The sequence below is a fragment of the Dendropsophus ebraccatus genome, chromosome 6, assembly GCF_027789765.1.
Source record: "Dendropsophus ebraccatus isolate aDenEbr1 chromosome 6, aDenEbr1.pat, whole genome shotgun sequence".
In the NCBI taxonomy this organism is placed as follows: domain Eukaryota; kingdom Metazoa; phylum Chordata; class Amphibia; order Anura; family Hylidae; genus Dendropsophus; species Dendropsophus ebraccatus.
In genome coordinates this window covers 146,414,228-146,441,852 of record NC_091459.1, presented here as the reverse complement: position 1 = coordinate 146,441,852, position 27,625 = coordinate 146,414,228, and the positions used below count along the sequence as shown (strand labels likewise).

Genomic DNA, 27,625 nt, shown 5'->3' with positions numbered 1-27,625 from the left:
GATATTGAGATTAGGATTTAGCCCCGGATTGGATAAACAAAGGCCGGATCATAGAGACCAATGGTGACTCCATCCCCCATTACACATCATTGTCTATTATCATGTGCATTCTATATGTCTATCCCCAGGAAAGCCAATATGGCCGCCATTGCCGTATTCACAAAAGGTATTGTATCTAGCTTTCCCAGAAAGATTTGGGCAGATTTGCAATTCATGGTGCTGGGAAGGGTAGTGACCCGAGGCGGCACTGTCAGCCAGCTAGATCACCCAGTGGTGGACTACATGTTACATTATCGCCCCCAGAGCTGCATTTGTAATGCACTTAAGCATCCAGCCTGTTGGAGGCATTCATGAACACAGAAACAGCGCCACACCGTTATACAGGTTGTATGTGGTATTGCAGTTCAGTCCCATTCAAATCAATGGAATTGAGCCATACAGCAGGGGGCAGCAGTGAGATCATACAGCTCGAGAACTTAAAAAAAAACAAATTCCATGACTGAAGATGCCTCTCTAGATGTGACCAGATTAACTTGTTCATTTTCATATAGAGAATAAATTCAGGGTAGCGGACGTCATCCATCCCGATGTATGATAAAAAATATTCCTGCCTCTTACCTCATCAAACCGCGCCTCATCTTCACAGTTCTCCAAGACTCGGGTGTAAAAGGAAAGACCTAAAAGAAAAGAGGAGAAGAAGAATGTCACAAAGTGTAAAAGAGGTTATCATGGGAAAGAAGCTGGCACTGCTACCTGATATGCTTCTCATCATAGTCACCACTAGAGGGAGCTCACAGTATACACACACAGATAAACACTGGGGGTTATCTCCTCCGCTGCCAATCACCTATATACACAGAATGGAGGGGTGACTTATACTTCTGGTCAGTAACGTCACCTATGAGAAATTCCAGATAATCACATTGTAGGATTTATAGATAATTATTCACCATTTTATTACATGAAATAAGGATGTCATACAATAGAAAAAGAAGAAGAAGTTGTTCCTATTTGGTGCAGAAACCTTTGTTTGCAGTTACAGAGCGCGGACGTTTCCTGGGGGTCTTCACCAGGTTTGCAGACCCTGCGGCAGGGATTGTGTCCCCCTCCTCCACACACATCTTCTTCACAGCTTCCAGGTTTCGGGGCTGTCACTGGGGGCAACACAGTTTCAGCTCCTCCATAGATTTCCTATAGGGTTCAGGTGTGGAGGCTGGTGGCCGCTCCAGGACCATGAGATGCTTCTTATTGAGCCGCTCCTTAGTTGTCCCGGCTGTATGTCTCCTCCTTAGTTGTCCCGGCTGTGTGTTTCCTCCTTAGTTGTCCCGGCTGTGTGTTCCCTCCTTAGTTGTCCCAGCTGTGTGTTTCCTCCTTAGTTGTCCCGGCTGTGTGTTTCCTCCTTAGTTGTCCCGGCTGTGTGTCTCCTCCTTAGTTGTCCCGGCTGTGTGTCTCCTCCTTAGTTGTCCTGGCTGTGTGTCTCCTCCTTAGTTGTCCCGGCTGTGTGTCTCCTCCTTAGTTGTCCCGGCTGTATGTTTCCTCCTTAGTTGTCCCGGCTGTATGTTTCCTCCTTAGTTGTCCCGGCTGTGTGTTTCCTCCTTAGTTGTCCCGGCTGGGGGTTTCCTCCTTAGTTGTCCCGGCTGGGGGTTTCCTCCTTAGTTGTCCCGGCTGGGGGTTTCCTCCTTAGTTGTTCCGGCTGGGGGTTTCCTCCTTAGTTGTCCCGGCTGGGGGTTTCCTCCTTAGTTGTCCCGGCTGTGTGTTTCCTCCTTAGTTGTCCCGGCTGTGGGTCTTCTCCTTAGTTGTCCTGGCTGTGTGTTTCCTCCTTAGTTGTCCCGGCTGTGTGTTTCCTCCTTAGGTGTCCCCGCTGTGGGTTTCCTCCTTAGTTGTCCCGGCTGTGTGTTTCCTCCTTAGTTGTCCTGGCTGTGTGTCTCCTCCTTAGTTGTCCCAGCTGGGGGTTTCCTCCTTAGTTGTCCCTGCTGTGGGTTTCCTCCTTAGTTGTCCCAGCTGGGGGTTTCCTCCTTAGTTGTCCCTGCTGTGGGTTTCCTCCTTAGTTGTCCCGGCTGTGGGTTTCCTCCTTAGTTGTCCCGGCTGTGGGTTTCCTCCTTAGTTGTTCTGGCTGTGGGTCTCCTCCTTAGTTGTCCCGGCTGTGGGTTTCCTCCTTAGTTGTCCCGGCTGTGGGTTTCCTCCTTAGTTGTCCCGGTTTCCTGCGTGTTTTGCAGAAGAGCCCCCAATGTATGATCTTTTACAGTTTGGGACTTATTCCTGACCTTATTCAGAACCATCCTTACCCCAAGGGGCGAGATCCTACATAAAGTCCTAGAACTAGGTAGATTGTAAGTCATTTTGTGCTTCTTCCATTTCCTTATAATTGCACCAACAGTGGTTTTCTTCTCACTAGGCTGCTGCTGCCTATTGTCCTGTAGTCCATCCCAGCCTTGTGCAGGTCTACAGTTCTGTCCCTGGTGTCTTTAGAAAGTTCTTTGGTCTTGGCCATGGTGGAGCAGTTGAAGTGTGATGAATGTGAGGACAGGATTATTATACAGGTGATGAGATAAAACAGGTGCAGGTAATCCAGGTAATGAGGGCAGAGGAGGAGGAGCTTCTTATAAAGACACTGACAGCTCTGTGAGCAGCAGAATTCTTGCTGGTCGGCCGGTGATCAAATCCTTATTTCAAGTAATAAAATGGTGAATAATTATTTATAAATCCTACAATGTGATTATCTGGAATGTTCTACAGATTCTGTCTCTCACAGGTGATGTTACCGACCAGATATATTTTCCCCCTCTCCATTCTGTGTAGGTGATCAGCAGCGGATCAGATACTTATTATACCCACTGTAGTTCAGTACTAGCTATGAGCAGCCAAAAGTATAGTCAGAAAAACAGCGCCCCCTATACAGATACATTAATAAATCAGCAGAGAATATGAGACTTAAAGATGTAGACTTGTAAACATGGTATCCATACATGGCAGGTTTATTCCAACGCGTTTCAACCAGACATATTGTTGGTGATGGTGAGGAGCTTTGCTGTGTGCTTCCTAGGATATCTGCATCCCCATTATGATGGGAGAAGCTTCCGTGTGGATATCTGAGCTGTAATGTTGTCTTACAGATGGGGGGGCAGCAGTGTGCGCCGCTCATCCCCGGGTCCGGAGGCATTGAACACAACTCCAGGATCATTAATAGGAGATTGACAGATCTGTATCCATCGCCTGACAAGAAGTAGATTTGGGTCAAGTATGATGTTTCCTATAAGACGCAGAGAGATCATTGACTGCGCTCTCTCTGTCACTCACTGTCATGGCGGCTGACACTGAGGAGACGGCCACGGTCCTGAAGTGACCAATTATTTCTGCAGCACAGATTGTCCCAGATATCACCGCTGGAGAGAAAGATAGCGGCCGATGCTTTTCTCCTCCCCTTATTATAGGAAAACAGAGGGAACCTTGAACCCAGCTGACAACCAGAGAACAGAAGGGAATACAGCACTACAGTCCACATATAATACCGCTCATACTGATTGTGGAGTACAATGTACAGGGGGTGCAGCACGTACTGAGGAGTTACACATCAGGATTCCTACAGTCTGATGACTGTTATATGTGTAGTACCCTGACTGACCACAAGGTGTGCAGGACATTTGCTGTACATCACCACCTAGTGACACCACCAGTCCAATGTCTAAATGTGACAATATCTGACCGTTGTTCCAAAAAACTAGTATGGAAGCCATGGATGAACTTACAGGACTGCCAGTAATGTCCTACAGAGAGCGGCTGCCACTAGGTAACCATCTACAAACCTCGACCCCTACAGGGGAGGACCAGTGCGAGGGTAAAGAGGGCTCCCGACACTGAGCAGACAGGTCTCCATTGCTTATTTCCTTCTTCTCCTGTTTATTCCTTTGTGTATTATCTCCATTGTGTATTTCTCTCTTTAAGGCTGGGTTCACACTGCACTTTTGAAATCTGGTCTTTATCATTCATTTTATGCAAAAAACGGATGTATTTGAGTGCATCCATTTTGACCCGTTTTTTCATTCATGGTCGATCAGGTTTTTGTGTACCCTTAAAAAAAACGGATGTGTTTTGATCCATTGTTGTGGCAATTAATGGCATTTTTATGGCAATTAATGGAAAAACGGATGGATACAAATACATTTGTTTTTTGATCTGTTCTTCATCCCTTTTTTTCATAAAACGGATGGGCTGAGCGGACTGTGCAACGGCCAGACTGTAACTTTGCAGCAGCAGGAGGCAGCTGTCAGAGATCGGTAAGACAGAGCTGCAGGGGCACAGGGACAGGTAAGTATACACATTCCTTAATATGTTCTTGCATGTTTTGAGTACTTCCCCTTCTCTCATCTTGCTCGGCCCCCACTTGCCTTCCACCTTTAGTTTGTATATCCCTTGTCTTAAATATTTATGATGCTGCTGCTACCCTGCTTTTCTTATGTTATACACTTCCCCTCTTCTTCCTTACTTCTCTCGTGCCATCCCCACCTTCCATCACTTAATATTTCCAATATTATGCATATTTTTCCCATCTCTCTACCTCTCATCTTCACTTCCATTCTGTCTTTCTTCTTCCCCATCTCATTCTTTTCTACGTTCTTCCATATTTCCTTTAAGCGTCTTGTTCTTGTTCCCCCTTATCTTTCTATGTTCTTAAATATTTCCACTTGGTTTTGTGTACTTCCCTTCCTCTCTACTTCTCTTTCGCTTCATCATTTCTCCTTCTCCCTCTTGTTTCCCCTTCTTTTCCTATGTTCTTTCTCATTTCCCCTAGTTCTGTGTAGTTCCCTCTTATACTTACTGATCTACCTTCCCTCCCTATGTTCTTCCTTTTTTCCCCTTCTCTTTCTTCTTTCCTATGTTCTCCCTCATTTCCCCTGGTTTTACCTACTTCCCTCTTGTCCTTCCTACTCCTCCTTCTTTGCTATGTTCTTCCTTATTTCCTCTGGTTTTACGCACTTCCCTTTCCTTCCGTCTTCTCCTATGTTCCTCCTTATTTCCCCTGGTTTGGCCTACCTCCCTCGTCTTCCCTGTTCCCCCTTCCCTTCCGTCTCTTCCTATGTTCCTCCTTATTTTCCCTGGTTGTGCGTACCTCCCTCGTCTTCCCAGTTCGCCCTTCCTTCCATCTCCTCCTATGTTCTTCCTTATTTCCCCTGGTTTCACGTATCTCCTTCGTCTTCCCTGTTCCCTTCCGTCTGCTCCTATGTTCTTCCTTATTTCCCCTGGTTTTGCGTACCTCCCTCGTCCTACCTGTTCCCCCTTCCCTTCTGTCTCTTCCTATGTTCTTCCTTATTTCCTCTGGTTTTGCGTACTTCCCTCGTCTTCCCAGTTCGCCCTTCCTTCCGTCTCTTCCTATGTTCTTCCTTATTTCCTCTGGTTTTGCGTACTTCCCTCGTCTTCCCAGTTCGCCCTTCCTTCCGTCTCTTCCTATGTTCTTCCTTATTTCCCCTGGTTTTGCGTACCTCCCTTGTCCTCCCTGTTCCCCCTTCCGCCTCCTCTAATGTTCTTCCTTATTTCCCCTGGTTTCGCGTACCTCCCTCGTCTTATCTGTTCTTCCTTCCCTTCCATGTTCTTCCTTATTTCCCCTAGTTTTGTGTACCTTCCTCTTCTTCCTAGTCCCCCCTTCCTTTGGTCTTTTCCTATGTTCTTCCTTATTTCCCCTGGTTTTGCGTACCTCCCTCGTCTTCCTTGTTCCCCCTTCCCTTCCATGTTCTTCCTTATTTCCCCTGGTTGTGCGTATCTCCCTCGTTTTCCCTGTTCCCCCTTCCTTCTCTTCCTATGTTCTTCTTTATTTCCCCTGGTTTCGCGTACCTCCCTCGTCTTCCATGTTCCCCCTTCCGTCTCTTCCTATGTTCTTTCTTATTTCCCCTGGTTTTGCGTACCTCCCTCGTCTTCCATGTTCCCCCTTCCGTCTCTTCCTATGTTCTTTCTTATTTCCCCTGGTTTTGCGTACCTCCCTCGTCTTCCCTGTTCCCCCTTCCCTTCCATGTTCTTCCTTATTTCCCCTGGTTTTGCGTACCTCCCTCGTCTTCCTTGTTCCCCCTTCCCTTCCATGTTCTTCCTTATTTCCCCTGGTTTTACATACCTCCCTCGTCTTCCCTGTTCCCCCTTCCCTTCCATGTTCTTCCTTATTTGCCCTGGTTTTGCGTACCTCCCTTGTCTTCCCTGTTCCCCCTTCCCTTCCTATGTTCTTCCTTATTTCCCCTGGTTTCGCGTACCTCCCTCGTCTTCCCTGTTCCCCCTTCCCTTCCATGTTCTTTCTTATTTGCCCTGGTTTTACATACCTCCCTCGTCTTCCCTGTTCCCCCTTCCCTTCCCTTCCATGTTCTTTCTTATTTGCCCTGGTTTTACATACCTCCCTCGTCTTCCCTGTTCCCCCTTCCCTTCCATGTTCTTCCTTATTTGCCCTGGTTTTGCGTACCTCCCTTGTCTTCCCTGTTCCCCCTTCCCTTCCAATGTTCTTCCTTATTTCCGCTGTATTATTCTTGTCCGGTCTTCTCACATATGGAAGGCTCCTGCAGGAAGCGGCACAGTCTGGAGGATCAGTCCTTTCCACATCAGATAAAACTTCTTACGAGCACTCTTCTCCATGTACTCCCCCCAGCCTGCAGAATTCAGTAAGCCGGAGCTGTACCCCCCTGAATCCAGCAGCGTGTGCCTGCTGTAGATGAGCTGCACTTTCATCTCACCAGTCGCTGATAGTGCTGCGGGCAGGCAGGCAGCGTGGGCTTCTCCCTTGAAGCGAATCCTGAGGATGTGAGGACAGATCTGGCAGTATAATGGGACGCTGAGCGCTAATGGCTGGTAATGGGGATTGTGTCGTCTCCGCCACTAAAGAACTGGGTATTAATGAGCTCAGGAGCAGTAAACACGATTCTGCTGCTTCTTGCTGACAACTCATTGAGCGGCGTCACATTGATCCCCCGGGGGGAGAACAGCGGCCGCCACCAGAGCGCAGACCAAAATCCAAGAGATAAGTCTCTCTGCTTTCACATAAGACGCTGACAGGGAACAGAAGTCACCATGTCAATCCCTATGGGTCCAAACATCTACAGCAGGACATGTACAATGTATCAGTCTGAAGTCCAGGCTGTAGAGCTCACAGAGCATTGTCTATAGACAGGACTAGCTATGTACAATGTATCAGTCTGGAGTGCAGGCTGTAGAGCTCACAGAGCATTGTCTATAGACAGGACTAGCTATGTACAATGTATCAGTCTGGAGTGCAGGCTGTAGAGCTCACAGAGCATTGTCTATAGACAGGACTAGCTATGTACCACTGCCTTGGGGTTATATTTGACTCGGATCTCTCTTTCACTCCTCACATTAAATCTCTTTCACGTTCCTGTAATCTGCATCTAAAAAACATCTCTAAAATCCGTCCCTTCCTTCCTGTCGAATCTGCTAAAACTCTCATTGTCGCTCTGATCCATTCCCGTCTTGACTACTGCAATTCCTTACTAATCGGCCTTCCTCTAAACTCTCCCCTCTCCAGTCCATTCTCAATACAGCAGCCAGGCTCATCTCCATGTCCAGCCGCTATACAGATGCCTCCCCCCTGTGCCAGTCACTATACCGATGCCTCCCCCCTGTGCCAGTCACTATACCGATGCCTCCCCCCTGTGCCAGTCACTACACTGGCTCCCTATTAAACACAGGATACAATATAAAGTCCTCCTGCTCACCCACAAGGCTCTCCACAGTGCTGCACCTCCCTATATCTCCTCCCTCATCTCTGTCTACCGTCCTACCCGTGCCTTACGCTCCTCTAACGACTTACGACTAACATGCATCTTGATCCGCACCTCTCACTTCAGTCTCCAAGACTTCACCCGAGCTGCACCAGTTCTATGGAATCCATTACCCAAGACTGTCAGACTCACCTCCAATACACAAAGCTTCAAACGTGCCCTCAAAACTCATCTATTCAAGCAGGCTTACCAGGTTCCCTAATTTTGACTGCTACCCCCCCCCCCCCACACACACACACACCTACCTCCACCACGCATACATACATACACACACACCAAGCATTTAAGCACTTAGACCTGTGCATGCAGGCATTGGCTGGTGAAAGGTTCACCCCCCCCTTACCCGCACTGCCTTATTTATAATGATGGCCGGACCATAAGAACAACGATGCACTTTGCCCCTCTACCATTTTGTCTCGCACCCCCTCCTGATAGTGTGTAAGCTCATGCATGCGAGCAGGGACCTCACTCCTCATGTATGGATAATTATATGTATCTCTCTGTAATGTCTATTTTTGTCTATGTATGTACCCCCAGAATTGTAAAGTGCTGCGGAATCTGTTGGCGCTATATAAATAAAAATTATTATTATTATTATTATTATTACAATGTATCAGTCTGGAGTCCAGGCTGTAGAGCTCACAGAGCATTGTCTATAGACAGGACTAGCTATGTACAATGTATCAGTCTGGAGTCCAGGCTGTAGAGCTCACAGAGCATTGTCTATAGACAGGACTAGCTATGTACAATGTATCTGGGGTCCAGGCTGTAGAGCTCACAGAGCATTGTCTATAGACAGGACTAGCTATGTACAATGTATCAGTTTGGAGTCCAGGCTGTAGAGCTCACAGAGCATTGTCTATAGACAGGACTAGCTATGTACAATGTATCAGTCTGGGGTGCAGGCTGTAGAGCTCACAGAGCATTGTCTATAGACAGGACTAGCTATGTACAATGTATCAGTCTGTAGTCCAGGCTGTAGAGCTCACAGAGCATTGTTTATAGACATGACTAGCTATGTACAATGTATCAGTCTGGAGTCCAGGATGTAGAGCTCACAGAGCATTGTCTATAGACAGGACTAGCTATGTACAATGTATCAGTCTGGGGTACAGGCTGTAGAGCTCAGAGAGCATTGTCTATAGACAGGACTAGCTATGTACAATGTATCAGTTTGGAGTCCAGGCTGTAGAGCTAACAGAGCATTGTCTATAGACAGGACTAACTGTGTACAATGTATGTGGGGTCCAGGCTGTAGAGCTCACAGAGCATTGTCTATAGACAGGACTAGCTATGTACAATGTATCAGTCTGCAGTTCAGGTCTGATCATTCTGTTACAATGTATCGGTGCAGGTTATTTTTCTATCACAATCTCTATGATACAATAGTAATGTGAGATGACAATGTGCAAAAATAACCTGCAGCCAAGCAGAACGTTCCATCTCTCACATTTCCTACACTGTATACTCCAGCAGATGAGAGCGGTGACCCTCCATAACTAACACCCCACCCCCGCACCAGACAGCGCTGGAGGAATTCTCTACGGCTACTGGATGTATCTGACAATGTAAGGACAGTTCAATATGATGTATCTATATCGGTGGGATTACAATTTCATAGCACTGTTCCTTTAAGAACAAATACTGCAGCCAGATCCATTGACCACATATACTGAGTGGATTTCAGGTGCTTAGATGCAGCAATGCAGGTCTCTGCCACAAAGTGTGAATAAGGATCTTCTGTCCTACGTGGAACGTCTGCAGCTCATTATTACCGAGATACAGTCACTGTATACCGCCATATAGTGGGTCATATTATTTACCCTAGCAAGCCATGGCTTCAGGAATATGAAGCCTAATTCATACATGACAGTAGTCACAGACTGTGAAGGTGGCAGGGTTATTATGCAAACCGCACCCAGAGGTGGCATTGTATGGGCATCCACTCACATGGTACATAGTATGTGCCAATACAGGTGCCAAAACAGGAGTATTATATACACTGTACACTAGGGTGTGTAATTCATAGAATGTCTGAGAGGTTGCTTTAAAGGGGAACTCCAGCAAAAACAAATCTCTTTCAAATCTACTGATGCAAGAAAGTGTCAGAGACTTGTAATTTACTTCTATTAAAAAATAACCAGTCTTCTGCTACTTATCAGCTGCTGTATGTCCTGCAGGAAGTGGTATATTCTCTCCAGTCTGACCCAGTGCTCTCTGCTGCCACCTCTGTCCATGTCAGGAACTGTCCAGAGCAGCAGCAAATCCTCACAGAAAATCTCTCCTGCTCTGGACAGTTCCTGACATGGAAAGAGGTGGCAGCAGAGAGCACTGTGTCAGACTGGAGAGAATACACCACTTCGTGCAGGACATACAGCAGCTGATAAGTACTGGAAATTTTTAAAGAGAAGTCATTTACAAATCTGTACATGCCACAATGAAACTTTTCTAGTGCAGGAATAGCAGGGCGGGTGCTTCGCCCTCTGCTGATCGGATGCATAGAGAGACCCCAGGGATCTGCTCCCCGTACACTAAGTAATGATATGAGTAACAGGAAAAAGTCGAGGAGCAGATCCTGAGGGAAATCTCCAGTGCTATGGTGCCCCCCGCTCTGGTTACATAGAGGTCAGTGTCAGTCCGCCTCCATACAGGGGTCAGGTGGGATTAATAATTGACAATTTGTTGGTACCAGAGTGGAGCGGGGGCCGCGCTGAGATGCGGTGGAGTCAATGAGCAGACGGATCGATAGCCCAGACAAGTGTGATCCGTCGCATGAAGAAACAATTATACCCGGGCCGGAGAACAACTAGAGAGTCTGAAAACGAGCCGGAGTGACGGAGCCCGGGGGAACGTGCCGGAATCTCCCATCACTCCAGTCACGTCCGTCCTCGCCGGGTGATGGCTTCCCCTCCTCGCTGGCTGGGCGCTGAGATCTGTCACCGCAGTCTACAAGGGCTGGTGGAATGTCGCCGCTGTGCAGGGGGAGAACAGATACAGTTAAAGGGACACTGTCATATTATAGAGGGTCTTAGGGTGCGTTTACACAGACAGATTTTTGAAGCCAAAACCAGGAACATGCTTTAAACCTGATCCTAGTCCTGATCCAGATGACCAACTACTGCACTATATGAGCTCTACCCTATACAGACATGGCCGTCCTCACCCAGACACAGCGCCTGCCAACTACTGCACTATATGAGCTCTACCCTATACAAACATGGCCGTCCTCATCCAGACACAGCGCCTGCCAACTACTGCACTATATGAGCCCTATACAAACATGGCCGTCCTCACCCAGACACAGCGCCTGCCAACTACTGCACTATATGAGCCCTATACAAACATGGCCGTCCTCACCCAGACACAGCGCCCTGCCAACTACTGCACTATATGAGCTCTACCCTATACAAACATGGCCGTCGTCATCCAGACACAGCGCCTGCCAACTACTGCACTATATGAGCTCTACCCTATACAGACATGGCCGTCCTCATCCAGACACAGCGCCTGCCAACTACTGCACTATATGAGCCCTATACAAACATGGCCGTCCTCACCCAGACACAGCGCCTGCCAACTACTGCACTATATGAGCTCTACCCTATACAGACATGGCCGTCCTCACCCAGACACAGCGCCTGCCAACTACTGCACTATATGAGCTCTACCCTATACAAACATGGCCGTCCTCACCCAGACACAGCGCCTGCCAACTACTGCACTATATGAGCTCTATACAAACATGGCCGTCCTCATCCAGACACAGCGCCTGCCAACTACTGCACTATATGAGCCCTACCCTATACAAACATGGCCGTCCTCACCCAGACACAGCGCCTGCCAACTACTGCACTATATGAGCTCTATACAGACATGGCCGTCCTCACCCAGACACAGCGCCTGCCAACTACTGCACTATATGAGCCCTACCCTATACAGACATGGCCGTCCTCATCCAGACACAGCGCCTGCCAACTACTGCACTATATGAGCTCTATACAGACATGGCCGTCCTCACCCAGACACAGCGCCTGCCAACTACTGCACTATATGAGCCCTACCCTATACAAACATGGCCGTCCTCACCCAGACACAGCGCCTGCCAACTACTGCACTATATGAGCTCTATACAGACATGGCCGTCCTCACCCAGACACAGCGCCTGCCAACTACTGCACTATATGAGCCCTACCCTATACAAACATGGCCGTCCTCACCCAGACACAGCTCCCTGCCAACTACTGCACTATATGAGCCCTATACAAACATGGCCGTCCTCATCCAGACACAGCGCCTGCCAACTACTGCACTACATGAGCTCTACCCTATACAGACATGGCCGTCCTCACCCAGACACAGCGCCTGCCAACTACTGCACTATATGAGCTCTACCCTATACAAACATGGCCGTCCTCATCCAGACACAGCGCCTGCCAACTACTGCACTATATGAGCTCTATACAGACATGGCCGTCCTCATCCAGACACAGCGCCTGCCAACTACTGTACTATATGAGCTCTATACAGACATGGCCGTCCTCATCCAGACACAGCGCCTGCCAACTACTGCACTATATGAGCTCTACCCTATACAGACATGGCCGTCCTCACCCAGACACAGCGCCTGCCAACTACTGCACTATATGAGCTCTACCCTATACAGACATGGCCGTCCTCACCCAGACACAGCGCCTGCCAACTACTGCACTATATGAGCCCTATACAAACATGGCCGTCCTCACCCAGACACAGCGCCTGCCAACTACTGCACTACATGAGCTCTACCCTATACAGACATGGCCGTCCTCACCCAGACACAGCGCCTGCCAACTACTGCACTATATGAGCTCTACCCTATACAAACATGGCCGTCCTCATCCAGACACAGCGCCTGCCAACTACTGCACTATATGAGCCCTACCCTATACAAACATGGCCGTCCTCACCCAGACACAGGGCCTGCCAACTACTGCACTATATGAGCTCTACCCTATACAAACATGGCCGTCCTCACCCAGACACAGGGCCTGCCAACTACTGCACTATATGAGCTCTACCCTATACAAACATGGCCGTCCTCACCCAGACACAGCGCCTGCCAACTACTGCACTATATGAGCTCTACCCTATACAAACATGGCCGTCCTCATCCAGACACAGCGCCTGCCAACTACTGCACTATATGAGCTCTATACAAACATGGCCGTCCTCACCCAGACACAGCGCCCTGCCAACTACTGCACTATATGAGCTCTACCCTATACAGACATGGCCGTCCTCACCCAGACACAGCGCCTGCCAACTACTGCACTATATGAGCTCTACCCTATACAGACATGGCCGTCCTCACCCAGACACAGCGCCTGCCAACTACTGCACTATATGAGCCCTATACAAACATGGCCGTCCTCATCCAGACACAGCGCCCTCTTCTCCTCTGGTCATGTGACCTATTTCCATTAAAGAGGTGGTTCACCAATTTTTTTTCTTTCACATCAACTGGTGCCTAAAATTGCCAGAGATTTGTAATTTATTTCTAGAAAATTAAGAAATCTCCAGTCTTCCAGTACTTATTAGCTGCTGTATGTCCTGCAGGAAATGGTGTATTCTTTCCAGTCTGACACAGTGCTCTCTGCTGCCACCTCTGTCCATGTCAGGAACTGTCCAGAGCAGCAGCAAATCTCCATAGAAAACCTCTCCTGCTCTGGACAGTTACTGACATGGACAGAGGCGGCAGCAGAGAGAAGACTGTGTCAGACTGAAGAGAATACACCACTTCCTGCAGGACATACAGCAGCTGATAAGAACTGGAAGACTTTGAAGTAAATTACAAATCTTTGGCACTAGTTGATATGAAAGCAACCTTTTTTTTCTTTCGTGAACTACCCCTTTAGAGTGAACGGTGATGACTTGTATTACCACACAAGATCCAAGGACAGGGGTGACGCTGTTTTTGGGAGGAAGCAGACATGTACTGCATAATCCATTTAAAGGAAAGCCTTATGGGTTGTGTGCAGACCTGGCATGGCTTCCTTATAGAGGATGGAGCGGCCACAGGAAGCACCATCCCATTATATGAGGGATGATGAGTGGGATCAGTGCAGGAAGTGAGGAAGAGGATGAGGAGTGGCGGCCTCTGATAAGACGCTTCACAGTCCATTGTTACTGAATAAACAATCCCTTAAAGCTTCAAGGAGTCTCCACAGTGTCTATGTATATGTACTGCAGCACTGCCTAAACCTTCTGCTCATCCTGAGCCTCCTGGTTCATGAACAGAATGCCGGATCTACAGTGAAGACTGACACAGGAGCAGAGCAGCACGAGATCAGAAAAGGACAATATGTCTCTATGGAGAGCGCCATTGGCGGATACATGTATCTGTCCTCCACCCCCCAGTGCTGAGCCTTCCGCCTGGTGTCCCCTTACAGCGGCCACCATCTCATCTGCTCCCACAGCTTCTCATGTGTCCTCTACATTAATAATTGAAGCTGTTAGAAATATCCGATCCTGCGTCTCCCAGAGGATGCGGGGGCTTATTACTGCGGGAAAAGACGTCCTCCATCTACATGTCACATCATAACCGTCCTATACGGGACTTACAGCAGTCCTGCATACAGCCAGTCTCACATCTATCTCTCTCTCTCTCTCTCTATCTCCTATCTATACTGTATAGATATGTGAGAGGTGACATGGGGAGCAGTATAAATGTGAGAGGTGACATGTGGGGAGCAGTAAATATGTGAGAGGTGACATGGGGAGCAGTATATGTGAGAGGTGACATGGGGAGCAGTAAATATGTGAGAGGTGACATGGGGAGCAGTATATGTGAGAGGTGACATGGGGAGCAGTATATATGTGAGAGGTGACATGGGGAGCAGTATATGTGAGAGGTGACATGGGGAGCAGTATATATGTGAGAGGTGACATGGGGAGCAGTATATATGTGAGAGGTGACATGGGGAGCAGTATATATGTGAGAGGTGACATGGGGAGCAGTATATATGTGAGAGGTGACATGGGGAGCAGTATATGTGAGAGGTGACATGGGGAGCAGTATATATGTGAGAGGTGATATGGGGAGCAGTATATGTGAGAGGTGACATGGGGAGCAGTATATATGTGAGAGGTGACATGGGGAGCAGTATATATGTGAGAGGTGACATGGGGAGCAGTATATGTGAGAGGTGACATGGGGAGCAGTATATGTGAGAGGTGACATGGGGAGCAGTATATATGTGAGAGGTGACATGGGGAGCAGTATATATGTGAGAGGTGACATGGGGAGCAGTATATATGTGAGAGGTGACATTGGGAGCAGTATATGTGAGAGGTGACATGGGGAGCAGTATATATGTGAGAGGTGACATTGGGAGCAGTATATATGTGAGAGGTGACATGGGGAGCAGTATATATGTGAGAGGTGACATGGGGAGCAGTATATATGTGAGAGGTGACATGGGGAGCAGTATATATGTGAGAGGTGACATGGGGAGCAGTATATGTGAGAGGTGACATGGGGAGCAGTATATATGTGAGAGGTGATATGGGGAGCAGTATATGTGAGAGGTGACATGGGGAGCAGTATATATGTGAGAGGTGACATGGGGAGCAGTATATATGTGAGAGGTGACATGGGGAGCAGTATATGTGAGAGGTGACATGGGGAGCAGTATATGTGAGAGGTGACATGGGGAGCAGTATATATGTGAGAGGTGACATGGGGAGCAGTATATATGTGAGAGGTGACATGGGGAGCAGTATATATGTGAGAGGTGACATTGGGAGCAGTATATGTGAGAGGTGACATGGGGAGCAGTTTATGTGAGAGGTGACATGGGGAGCAGTATATATGTGAGAGGTGACATGGGGAGCAGTATATATGTGAGAGGTGACATGGGGAGCAGTATATATGTGAGAGGTGACATGGGGAGCAGTATATATGTGAGAGGTGACATGGGGAGCAGTAAATATGTGAGAGGTGACATGGGGAGCAGTATATATGTGAGAGATGACATTGGTAACAGTATATATGTGAGAGGTGACATGGGGAGCAGTATATATGTGAGAGGTGACATGGGGAGCAGTATATGTGAGAGGTGACATTGGGAGCAGTATATGTGAGAGGTGACATGGGGAGCAGTATGTGTGAGAGGTGACATGGGGAGCAGTATATGTGAGAGGTGACATGGGGAGCGGTATATGTGAGAGGTGACATGGGGAGCAGTATATATGTGAGAGGTGACATGGGGAGCAGTATATATGTGAGAGGTGACATGGGGAGCGGTATATGTGAGAGGTAACATGGGGAGCAGTATATATATATGTAAGAGGTGACATGGGGAGCAGTATATATGTGAGAGGTGACATGGGGAGCAGTATATGTGAGAGGTGACATGGGGAGCGGTATATGTGAGAGGTGACATGGGGAGCAGTATATATGTGAGAGGTGACATGGGGAGCAGTATAGGTAAGAGGTGACATGGGGAGCGGTATATGTGAGAGGTGACATGGGGAGCAGTATATATGTGAGAGGTGACATGGGGAGCAGTATAAATGTGAGAGGTGACATGTGGGGAGCGGTATATGTGAGAGGTGACATGGGGAGCAGTATATATGTGAGAGGTGACATGGGGAGCAGTATATGTGAGAGGTGACATGGGGAGCAGTATATATGTGAGAGGTGACATGGGGAGCAGTATATGTGAGAGGTGACATGGGGAGCGGTATATGTGAGAGGTGACATGGGGAGCAGTATATATGTGAGAGGTTACATGGGGAGCAGTATATATGTGAGAGGTGACATGGGAAGCAGTATATATGTGAGAGGTGACATGGGGAGCAGTATATATGTGAGAGGTGACATGGGGAGCAGTATATATGTGAGAGGTGACATGGGGAGCAGTATATATGTGAGAGGTGACATGGGGAGCAGTATATGTGAGAGGTGACATGGGGAGCAGTGTATGTGGGAGGTGACATGGGGAGCAGTATATATGTGAGAGGTGACATGGGGAGCAGTATATGTGAGAGGTGACATGGGGAGCGGTATATGTGAGAGGTGACATGGGGAGCAGTATATATGTGAGAGGTGACATGGGGAGCAGTATATATGTGAGAGGTGACATGGGAAGCAGTATATATGTGAGAGGTGACATGGGGAGCAGTATATATGTGAGAGGTGACATGGGGAGCAGTATATATGTGAGAGGTGACATGGGGAGCAGTATATATGTGAGAGGTGACATGGGGAGCAGTATATATGTGAGAAGTGACATGGGGAGCAGTATATGTGAGAGGTGACATGGGGAGCAGTGTATGTGGGAGGTGACATGGGGAGCAGTATATATGTGAGAGGTGACATGGGGAGCAGTATATATGTGAGAGGTGACATGGGGAGCGGTATATGTGAGAGGTAACATGGGGAGCAGTATATATATATGTAAGAGGTGACATGGGGAGCAGTATATATGTGAGAGGTGTTATGGGGAGCAGTATAGGTAAGAGGTGACATGGGGAGCGGTATATGTGAGAGGTGACATGGGGAGCAGTATATATGTGAGAGGTGACATGGGGAGCAGTATATGTGAGAGGTGACATGGGGAGCGGTATATGTGAGAGGTGACATGGGGAGCAGTATATATGTGAGAGGTGACATGGGGAGCAGTATATATGTCAGAGGTGACATGGGGAGCAGTATATATGTGAGAGGTGACATGGGGAGCAGTATATATGTGAGAGGTGACATGGGGAGCAGTATATATGTGAGAGGTGACATGGGGAGCAGTATATGTGAGAGGTGACATGGGGAGCAGTGTATGTGGGAGGTGACATGGGGAGCAGTATATATATCAGAGGTGACATGGGGAGCAGATACAGTCATAGGAGCAAACAGGGTGACAACAGCAAAGAATTGGGGTAACAGCAGGATGAGGAGAAAGTTGGGAGGGTGCTGAAAAGCGATGGGCTAAAGCCAGCGATCTCTGCCGTCTGGAGGGGAATGGGAAGGACTCTGAACAGAGTAGACGCTTCCTGTAGTCTCTGGATGTAACTGCACTGTAATCATTTATACAATCTTCAAACCATGTGCAGTGCTGGTGTCTACCACTATATGGTCACAGTATAGGGGTAATCTCGGTCTGTGTACAATGTCAGACTAGCCCACCAGAGCAGCGGAGGATCCTCCGGAGGGCCCCCAGCTTTAGAGCCTTCACTAACACTGACTGACAGATACCCCAGTCCGACACAGTTTTTTTTAATTTTTATTTAGTAACACTATGGTGGCATTATATAATGGTCATGGTGTGGCAGTATGATTTGGGTCTTTATAGGGGTATCATTGGTCTCTGAATAGAGGTTGTATGCTTAGTATATAGTAATGGACTACATTGTTGGTATAATATTTCCTCATATGGGTCCAAACAAGCAGCTAACCCTCTGTGCCACCTCTAGCAGTGACCTCTGACCCTCCCGTACACGGTACGCAGTCCTGTAATTTCTTGTAATAACAAGGCTGTAAATAAAACATGTCTGTCCGTCCGGTGTCCTGCGGTTTATTCACTGCTCGGCCGTTCCCTGCACATGACTTCACCGGATGAATAATGGATCAGGTCTCAGTATCCAGGTGAGAGTCGCCGCAGCGCTAATTGTCTCCACGGCGATCCCAGAAGGAATCCGCATATTACCGTCCCCCGGGGACCTCCACATTACGGTACAACACATCAGGTAATGGCAGCGGGGCCAGATCCATTAACTAAAAGACACTATCAGCAATTCTCTGCCTGCAATATGATGGAAATATACAGTACCGTATGTATAATAAATGAGAGCGTAATATCCATATAATACACAAGTGACCGCAGCTATAATAAGGGCTTGGAATAGTCACATAATACACAAGTGACCCCCCAACTATAAATGAGCGTAATATCCATATAATACACAAGTGACCCCAACTATAAATGAGCGTAATATCCATATAATACACAAGTGACCCCAACTATAAATGAGCGTAATATCCATATAATACACAAGTGACCCCAACTATAAATGAGCGTAATATCCGTATAATACACAAGTGACCCCAACTATAAATGAGCATAATATCCATATAATACACAAGTGAGCTCAACTATAAATGAGCGTAATATCCGTATAATAATACACAAGTGACCCCAACTATAAATGAGCGTAATATCCGTATAATAATACACAAGTGACCCCAACTATAAATGAGCGTAATATCCGTATAATACACAAGTGAGCTCAACTATAAATGAGCGTAATATCCGTATAATACACAAGTGACCCCAACTATAAATGAGCGTAATATCCATATAATAATACACAAGTTACCCCAACTATAAATGAGCGTAATATCCGTATAATACACAAGTGACCCCCAACTATAAATGAGCGTAATATCCATATAATAATACACAAGTGACCCCAACTATAAATGAGCGTAATATCCGTATAATACACAAGTGACCCCAACTATAAATGAGCGTAATATCCGTATAATACACAAGTGACCCCAACTATAAATGAGCGTAATATCCATATAATACACAAGTGACCCCAACTATAAATGAGCGTAATATCCGTATAATACACAAGTGACCCCAACTATAAATGAGCGTAATATCCATATAATAATACACAAGTGACCCCAACTATAAATGAGCGTAATATCCATATAATACACGTGACCCCAACTATAAATGAGCGTAATATCCGTATAATACACAAGTGAGCTCAACTATAAATGAGCGTAATATCCGTATAATACACAAGAGAGACTCCCAACTATAAATGAGCGTAATATCCGTATAATACACAAGTGACCCCAACTATAAATGAGCGTAATATCCGTATAATACACAAGTGACCCCAACTATAAATGAGCGTAATATCCGTATAATAATACACAAGTGACCCCAACTATAAATGAGCGTAATATCCGTATAATAATACACAAGTGACCCCAACTATAAATGAGCGTAATATCCATATAATAATACACAAGTTACCCCAACTATAAATGAGCGTAATATCCGTATAATAATACACAAGTGACCCCAACTATAAATGAGCGTAATATCTATATAATACACAAGTGGCCATAAATTTTACCCATATAATTCACACACTCAACAGACATGTAAGAAATTGTGTATATAGGTGTCAGTAATACCAGTATAATATACCATCAGAGGGAGCAGCCTGCAGGGTCAGGGGGAGCAGCCTGCAGACGATGGGGTCAGGGGGAGCAGCCTGCAGACGACGGGGTCAGGGGGAGCAGCCTGCAGACGACGGGGTGAGGGGGAGCAGCCTGCAGACGACGGGGTCAGGGGGAGCAGCCTGCAGACGACGGGGTCAGGGGGAGCAGCCTGCAGACGACGGGGTCAGGGGGAGCAGCCTGCAGACGACGGGGTCAGGGGGAGCAGCCTGCAGACGACGAGGTCAGGGCAAGCAGCCTGCAGACGACGGGGTCAGGGGGAGCAGACTGCAGAAGACAGGGTCAGGGGGAGCAGCCTGCAGACGACGGAGTCAGGGGGAGCAGCCTGCAGACGACGGGGTCAGGGGGAGCAGCCTGCAGACGACGGGGTCAGGGGGAGCAGCCTGCAGACGACGGGGTCAGGGCAAGCAGCCTGCAGACGACGGGGTCAGGGGGAGCAGACTGCAGAAGACGGGGTCAGGGGGAGCAGCCTGCAGACGACGGGGTCAGGGGGAGCAGCCTGCAGACGACGGGGTCAGGGGGAGCAGCCTGCAGACGACGGGGTCAGGGGGAGCAGCCTGCAGACGACGGGGTCAGGGGGAGCAGCCTGCAGACGATGGGGTCAGGGGGAGCAGCCTGCAGACGACTGGGCCAGGGGAAGCAGCCTGCAGACGACGGGGTGAGGGGGAGCAGCCTGCAGACAACGGGGTCAGGGGGAGCAGCCTGCAGACAACGGGGTCAGGGGGAGCAGCCTGCAGACGACGGGGTCAGGGGGAGCAGCCTGCAGACGACGGGGTCAGGGGGAGCAGACTGCAGAAGACAGGGTCAGGGGGAGCAGCCTGCAGACGACGGGGTCAGGGGGAGCAGCCTGCAGACGACGGGGTCAGGGGGAGCAGCCTGCAGAAGACGGGGTCAGGGGGAGCAGCCTGCAGACGAAGGGGTCAGGGGGAGCAGCCTGCAGACGAAGGGGTCAGGGGGAGCAGCCTGCAGACGACGGGGTCAGGGGGAGCAGCCTGCAGACGACGGGGTCAGGGGGAGCAGCCTGCAGACGACGGGGTCAGGGGGAGCAGCCTGCAGAAGACAGGGTCAGGGGGAGCAGCCTGCAGACGACGGGGTCAGGGGGAGCAGCCTGCAGACGACGGGGTCAGGGGGAGCAGCCTGCAGACGAAGGGGTCAGGGGGAGCAGCCTGCAGAAGACGGGGTCAGGGGGAGCAGCCTGCAGACGACGGGGTCAGGGGGAGCAGCCTGCAGACGATGGGGTCAGGGGGACCAGCCTGCAGACGACTGGGTCAGGGGGAGCAGCCTGCAGACGACGGGGTCAGGGGGAGCAGCCTGCAGATGACGGACTACTATATTCAGATCCCAGCACTGCGGCATCATATGGGCATCATCAGTGTAACATCATCCACCCGTGGTGCAGTCTCCATAAGCCACTGCATCTGATGTGATGGTTTTTATGCTGTCATCTGGCAGCAGTATTTTGTGCACTCTGCATATAAGAGTCGGGATCTGACCAGTCGCTCGGGGGGCAGCTGCATTATGTTTTCTATTACCCCCATGTATTGTACACTATAGGCAAATGTTCAACAGCACAGGTTTGAATAATCAGTTAAACAGATAAATGCATTTGAATGCTGTAGGTGCTTACGTGTGGTGTCCCACTAGGGGTACTACTATTATTCACATCCTTCGCAAAAGTCTGTACTTTTTGTGGTCCTAGTATAGTAAAAGTAGTATTAAGAGTTGACCACTAGATGTTGCTATGTTATATATTGATGTATGGAAGCTGCACAGCTGAAGGATTGCAAAGGGTTATTGTGTTTACGTGTACCAGAGTCTGTGAACCAGTGGGATTTCTGCTTTCTTCTTTCCTATCACCTCTTCTTTCTGTTCTTCTGTTGCACTCTTTTCACCCAATCACAGCGCACCCTACATGCTGAAGAGGAAGTTAGTCCCTTGGGTGAGGGAGGAGCAAGACCTTTCAGTTTAGGACAGTGTGGAGAAAGGATGCAAACTAGATAGCTCTCCACAGCAGTCTCGCCTGGGCCCTGGCTCTCTGCCAGGTCCCCGAAGTTCAGTCTTAGCCAGTGCCCCGCATGATAGGACACAGGACAGCACACGGTCACGAACTTTCCCTTACGTACCCACACAGAGCACTATGCAGTGTTAAACCTCCTAGGAGAGGACCAGCCAACAGATAAAGGTCAGTATCCACTATAGAGCCACAGAGTTAGGAACTGATCCGGGTGGAGCAAAGTTGCAGTAAGCCTATGAACTCCATCTCACAGCGCGGGTGTCAGCAGAGAACCCTCAGCATTCTGCTCAGCCCAGATAACAAGGTCTGGGACCCGTGTAACCCATTAGTATAGTTCGGCAAATGCTAGTGGACATAAGGTGGTGTGAAGACTAAAGTAAAGGTCAATACACGGGAACAAGTGTTCTTCTTCTTCTACAAGTATACCCTCCAACACCCAGGCAGAGCACATTTCTACATGGGTTGAGACTTTCACTGCATCCTCCTCTCTGCTACTCTACCTCAGCACAACTCTACCAACACAACTATCTCCTACTCAGCACTTATCTCACAGATTTGGTTGTCTTATGTTCAAATCTGTATTGGAACTTTTGTCAAGTGTATATCGAAGTCCTTCTGTATTACCTGCTGCACATTTGCAAGTAGTAAACCAACTCAACGTTATTCCAGAGTCTGAGATTATTCATCACCTCCTACACAGCATATACACCGCAACCTTGGGACACCTCCCCTTTCTGTGGGTGGCGGGTCCTACTATCCGGGAGGGTCATTACACCACTCTGGACATCCGTGACTGCATAATCCGTGACATTATCCCAAGGGACCCGTTAGCAACCTGGCAGGACACCGGTCACAGGGGAAAAAGGGTACAACTGGACTTATCCACGAACAGCAGGCGTGCCATCACACCTATGTGCCAACCTGGCACTGGCGTCACGTGACAACACAATAAGGTCCGGCTGTATCTCGGCCATCCACCACCGGAGTGGTGTCACACTACAACACCTAGCAAGTGACCAGCCGTCCTCCGATATAACACCTTACAGGGGCACACCACACACACCTCACCGGACCCAGGTAGGTATGAAATCCAGAAAAAACATCATGGAGACAGCACCTCAAAAAATAGCAAATTTACAGCCTTTCACTGCTTGAGAAAGGCTGTATATTTGCCGAAACATTGCACTGGTGTGAATAAACTCCTCACTATTTTTTGAGGTGCTGTCTCCATGATATTTTTTCAGGTATTTTACACTGTTACAAGTTCCAGCTAAGCTAAATAAGGTCGGAGGCCGATACCGCAGGAGGCGACAGATCTGCACAATGCCCGGCTCTCACATGGCCGCTGCACCAAGCACAAATGTCTCTACACTTTGCCACAGACTCCATCTCCCACCCGTCCCGAGAACCCCACACCTCCTACCCATCCAGGGACCCCCACACATCCTACCCGTCCAGGGACCCCCACACCTCCTACCCATCCCGAGACCCCCACACCTCCTACCCGTCCAGGGACCCCCACACCTCCTACCCGTCCAGGGACCCCCACACCTCCTACCTGTCCCGAGACCCCCCACACCTCCTACCCGTCCAGGGACCCCCACACCTCCTACCCGTCCCAGGACTCCCATCTGCTACTAGGGCTGGGCGATATGGCAAAAAAATAAAACCTCGATTTTTCAAAAAATTTTGGACGATTCTCGATTTAGATCTCGATTCTTTTTCCTAAATAAACACAACATTTTTTTTCCTTGCAGCGGCAGATATATTTTAATGAAGTTTCAGACAAAAACTGTATTGCTTCCCACTGTACCCGTGCTCCCCCTGTGCCCCTATGTAGTAGACAAGCCCCCTCTGTGCCTCATAAAGAAGTTTTTCCCAAATAATCAAATTGATTCTAACATTCTGGACACATTAATTAAATTAAATCGATTAATCGCCTAGACCTACCTCCTACCGGTCCTGTGGCTCCATCTCCTACCCGTCCCGGGAGCCCCATCTCCTACCCGTCCTGGGAGCCCCATCTCCTACCCGTCCCGGGAGCCCCATCTCCTACCCGTCCCGGGAGCCCCAACTCCTACCCGTCCCGGGAGCCCCATCTCCTACTCGTCCCGGGAGCCCCATCTCCTACCCGTCCAGGGAGCCCCATCCCCTACCCGTCCCGGGAGCCCCATCTCCTACCAGTCCCGGGAGCCCCATTTCCTACCCGTCCCGGGAGCCCCATCTCCTACCCGTCCCGGGAGCCCCATCTCCTACCCGTCCCGGGAGCCCCATCTCCTACCCGTCCCGGGAGCCCCATCTCCTACCCGTCCCGGGAGCCCCATCTCCTACTCGTCCCGGGAGCCCCATCTCCTACCCGTCCAGGGAGCCCCATCCCCTACCCGTCCCGGGAGCCCCATCTCCTACCCGTCCCGGGAGCCCCATCTCCTACCCGTCCCGGGAGCCCCATCTCCTACCCGTCCCGGGAGCCCCATCTCCTACCCGTCCCGGGAGCCCCATCCCCTACCCGTCCCGGGAGCCCCATCTCCTACCCGTCCCGGGAGCCCCATCTCCTACCCGTCCCGGGAGCCCCATCCCCTACCCGTCCCGGGAGCCCCATCTCCTACCCGTCCCGGGAGCCCCATCTCCTACCCGTCCCGGGAGCCCCATCTCCTATCCGTCCCGGGAGCCCCATCTCCTACCCGTCCAGGGAGCCCCATCTCCTACCCGTCCCGGGAGCCCCATCTCCTACCCGTCCCGGGAGCCCCATCTCCTACCCGTCCCATGAGCCCCATCTCCTACCCGTCCCATGAGCCCCATCTCCTACCCGTCCCGGGAGCCCCATCTCCTACCCGTCCCATGAGCCCCATCTCCTACCCGTCTCGAGGATTTTTCTTGTAATAGGATGATAAAACTACACTCCAGTGAATTATACAGAGGCAGCACTCTCGTCGTGCTCCCGACCACATGGCTGGCTGTATACACTATAGCATCTATAATAACTGATCGGGCTGCCAAATACTGAGGCCCCTCTGTAACATGTCACAACCAGCTTGCTGACAGTTTCCAGCTACTCATAGATTTATTCCTATACTGCAGAGTGTAGAGCAAACAGCAAGAAAGGAAGAGAGATATACGGTGCTTTATGTGGCTGGTGAGATATAGGACACTATATGTGGATGGTGATAAACAGTGCTGTATGTGGCTGGTGAGATATATGGCGCTGTATGTGGCTGGTGAGATATAGGACACTGTATGTGGCTGGTGAGATATATGACACTGTATGTGGCTGGTGAGATATATGACACTGTATGTGGCTGGTGAGATATATGACACTGTATGTGGCTGGTGAGATATATGACACTGTATGTGGCTGGTGAGATATAGGACACTGTATGTGGCTGGTGAGATATATGACACTGTATGTGGATGGTGATAAACGGTGCTGTTGTGGCTGGTGAGATATATGGCGCTGTATGTGGATGGTGATAAACGGTGCTGTTGTGGCTGGTGAGATATATGGCGCTGTATGTGGATGGTGATAAACTGTGCTGTTGTGGCTGGTGAGATATATGGCGCTGTATGTGCCAGCCATAATGCCGATATAAAACTGCACATACTCCTGTATATTACACACCTGCACATGTAGCAGAGCTGATCTATACACTGCACATACTCCTCTATATGACACCAGTACATGTAGCAGAGCTGATCTATACACTGCTCATACTCCTGTATATTACACACCAGTACATGTAGAAAAGCTGATCTATACACTGCACATACTCCTGTATATTACACCAGTACATGTAGCAGAGCTGATCTATACACTGCATATACTCCTGTATATAACACACCAGTACATGTAGCAGAGCTGATCTATATACTGCATATACTCCTGTATATTACACCAGTACATGTAGCAGAGCTGATCTATACACTGCATATACTCCTGTATATTACACCAGTACATGTAGCAGAGCTGATCTATACACTGCATATACTCCTGTATATTACACCAGTACATGTAGCAGAGCTGATCTATACACTGCATATACTCCTGTATATTACACCAGTACATGTAGCAGACAGTGCACATTTCTAAGGCGTCGCACAGCCAGACTCTATAGGATTTATAGAGATGAAGCAGTGCTGACATGTCACTATTGTGTTAGATTGTGTCCTCCATCCATCCCTCACCCGCCTGTCGATGGTGATTGAGTAAATTGCTCCCTAAGCTGCCGCCTCCTTGTCACCTCCGTCTATTGATCACAATGAGGGCACAACAAGGATTTTACTGCCGAATCCACCAAGAGCTGAAATTGAATGAAGTCCGGCGGCTGGAGGAAGATGTTACAATGGAGGACGCGGAGCAGACCTGGCAGCTCATACCCGGCTGGGGACCACCAGTCAGCGGCCTTGTCCAATATAATCAATGCAATCCAGGAGTAGCTGAGAGTGTTATAAGCTGGGCGTAAAAAAACATGGCGGCTTTCATTCAGGAACAGCATCGCAGCCATAAAGCAGGAGAGATGGCGCCATAAACATGAACACCACTAAAAGGTGTGGCTCCATACTGGTTCTCTGCTCCTACAAAATAGACACTTGTTAAGTGAAAAGACAACTCATGTTCAATGACCAAAGAAATCCACCCAATCTACTTTCCATTTACTGCAACGGCAGACGTTTTCATGGGCAAAAGCTAAGGGTCACAGGCAGACAGAGGGACTCCAAGCAAGATTGGGGGTTGGCCTCCGGAACCTTTAAGGGCTCAAGTCAAGCACAAGTACACTGTAATTATTCTGGGTGTTGCATGTCAATCACCGGAGACGCCTTCTCCTAAATGACCACAATATAAAGAAAGATACTGACGCGTAGATGCATTTTCCAATACTTCATAAATTGTATTAAATCTCTTGTTACAAATTTTGATAAAATTACATTTTATCAAACCTTACAAAGTCCAATAGAACGACACCCATGAGTGAGGACACTTTAAAGGGGCTCCGTCTTCACGTCCAGAATGGACGCTAATAAAGTCCAAGTATCCCTTAACGTGTCACTGTCGTTTAATTTTTTTTTTTTTACAGAAATCAATAGTACAGGCGATTTTGAAAAACTTTGTAATTGGGTTTATTAGCTGAAAAATGCATTTTTATCATAAATAAGCATTTTGAAGCTCTCCCCCCTGTCTTCATTGTTCTCTAGGGAGAGGGGAGGGGTGGAGGGAGATGAGGCACCAAAACAGGACAGCAAAGAGTTAATTTACAGCTACATCACAGACTATTTCCTCTGAAGTCAGCCCTGACCTCTCTGACCTCTGAATAGCAGTTTTCATACAGGTCCCGCTGTGTAATCCTTTGTTCTCTGATGGCTGGTTCTCTCCCCCCTCCCCTCTCCATAGGTTACACAGGGCCCGACTGATGTAAAAGAGTCTAGATTTCCTGAAAATGAGCAGTGGATGAGAGAGAGAGGGGGGGGGGGGGGGGGGGCTGGGGAAATGGGGAAAGTCTTTTTGAATGCAGATAATGGCAGATTTGCCTAATAAACCGAATTACAAAGTTTCTTAAAATTGCCTGGACTATTGATTTCTGCAAAAAAAAAAAAAAATGACAGTGACACTTTAAG

General features: G+C 48.8%; 1 protein-coding gene across 13 annotated transcripts in view; it reads right to left on the bottom strand.

The window, feature by feature from the left end:
- Positions 1-27,625, bottom strand: part of OTOF (otoferlin) — a 256,523-nt gene that overhangs the window by 183,070 nt on the left and 45,828 nt on the right. For all 13 annotated transcript variants that reach the window (XM_069973185.1, XM_069973187.1, XM_069973186.1 and 10 more), the window contains one exon: positions 619-677. Coding sequence is in view for 10 of the 13 variants with exons in the window: in XM_069973176.1 (XP_069829277.1) it covers positions 619-677 (59 nt within the window). In the remaining 3 variants the exon portion in view is untranslated. The remainder of the gene's footprint in view (positions 1-618; positions 678-27,625) is intronic.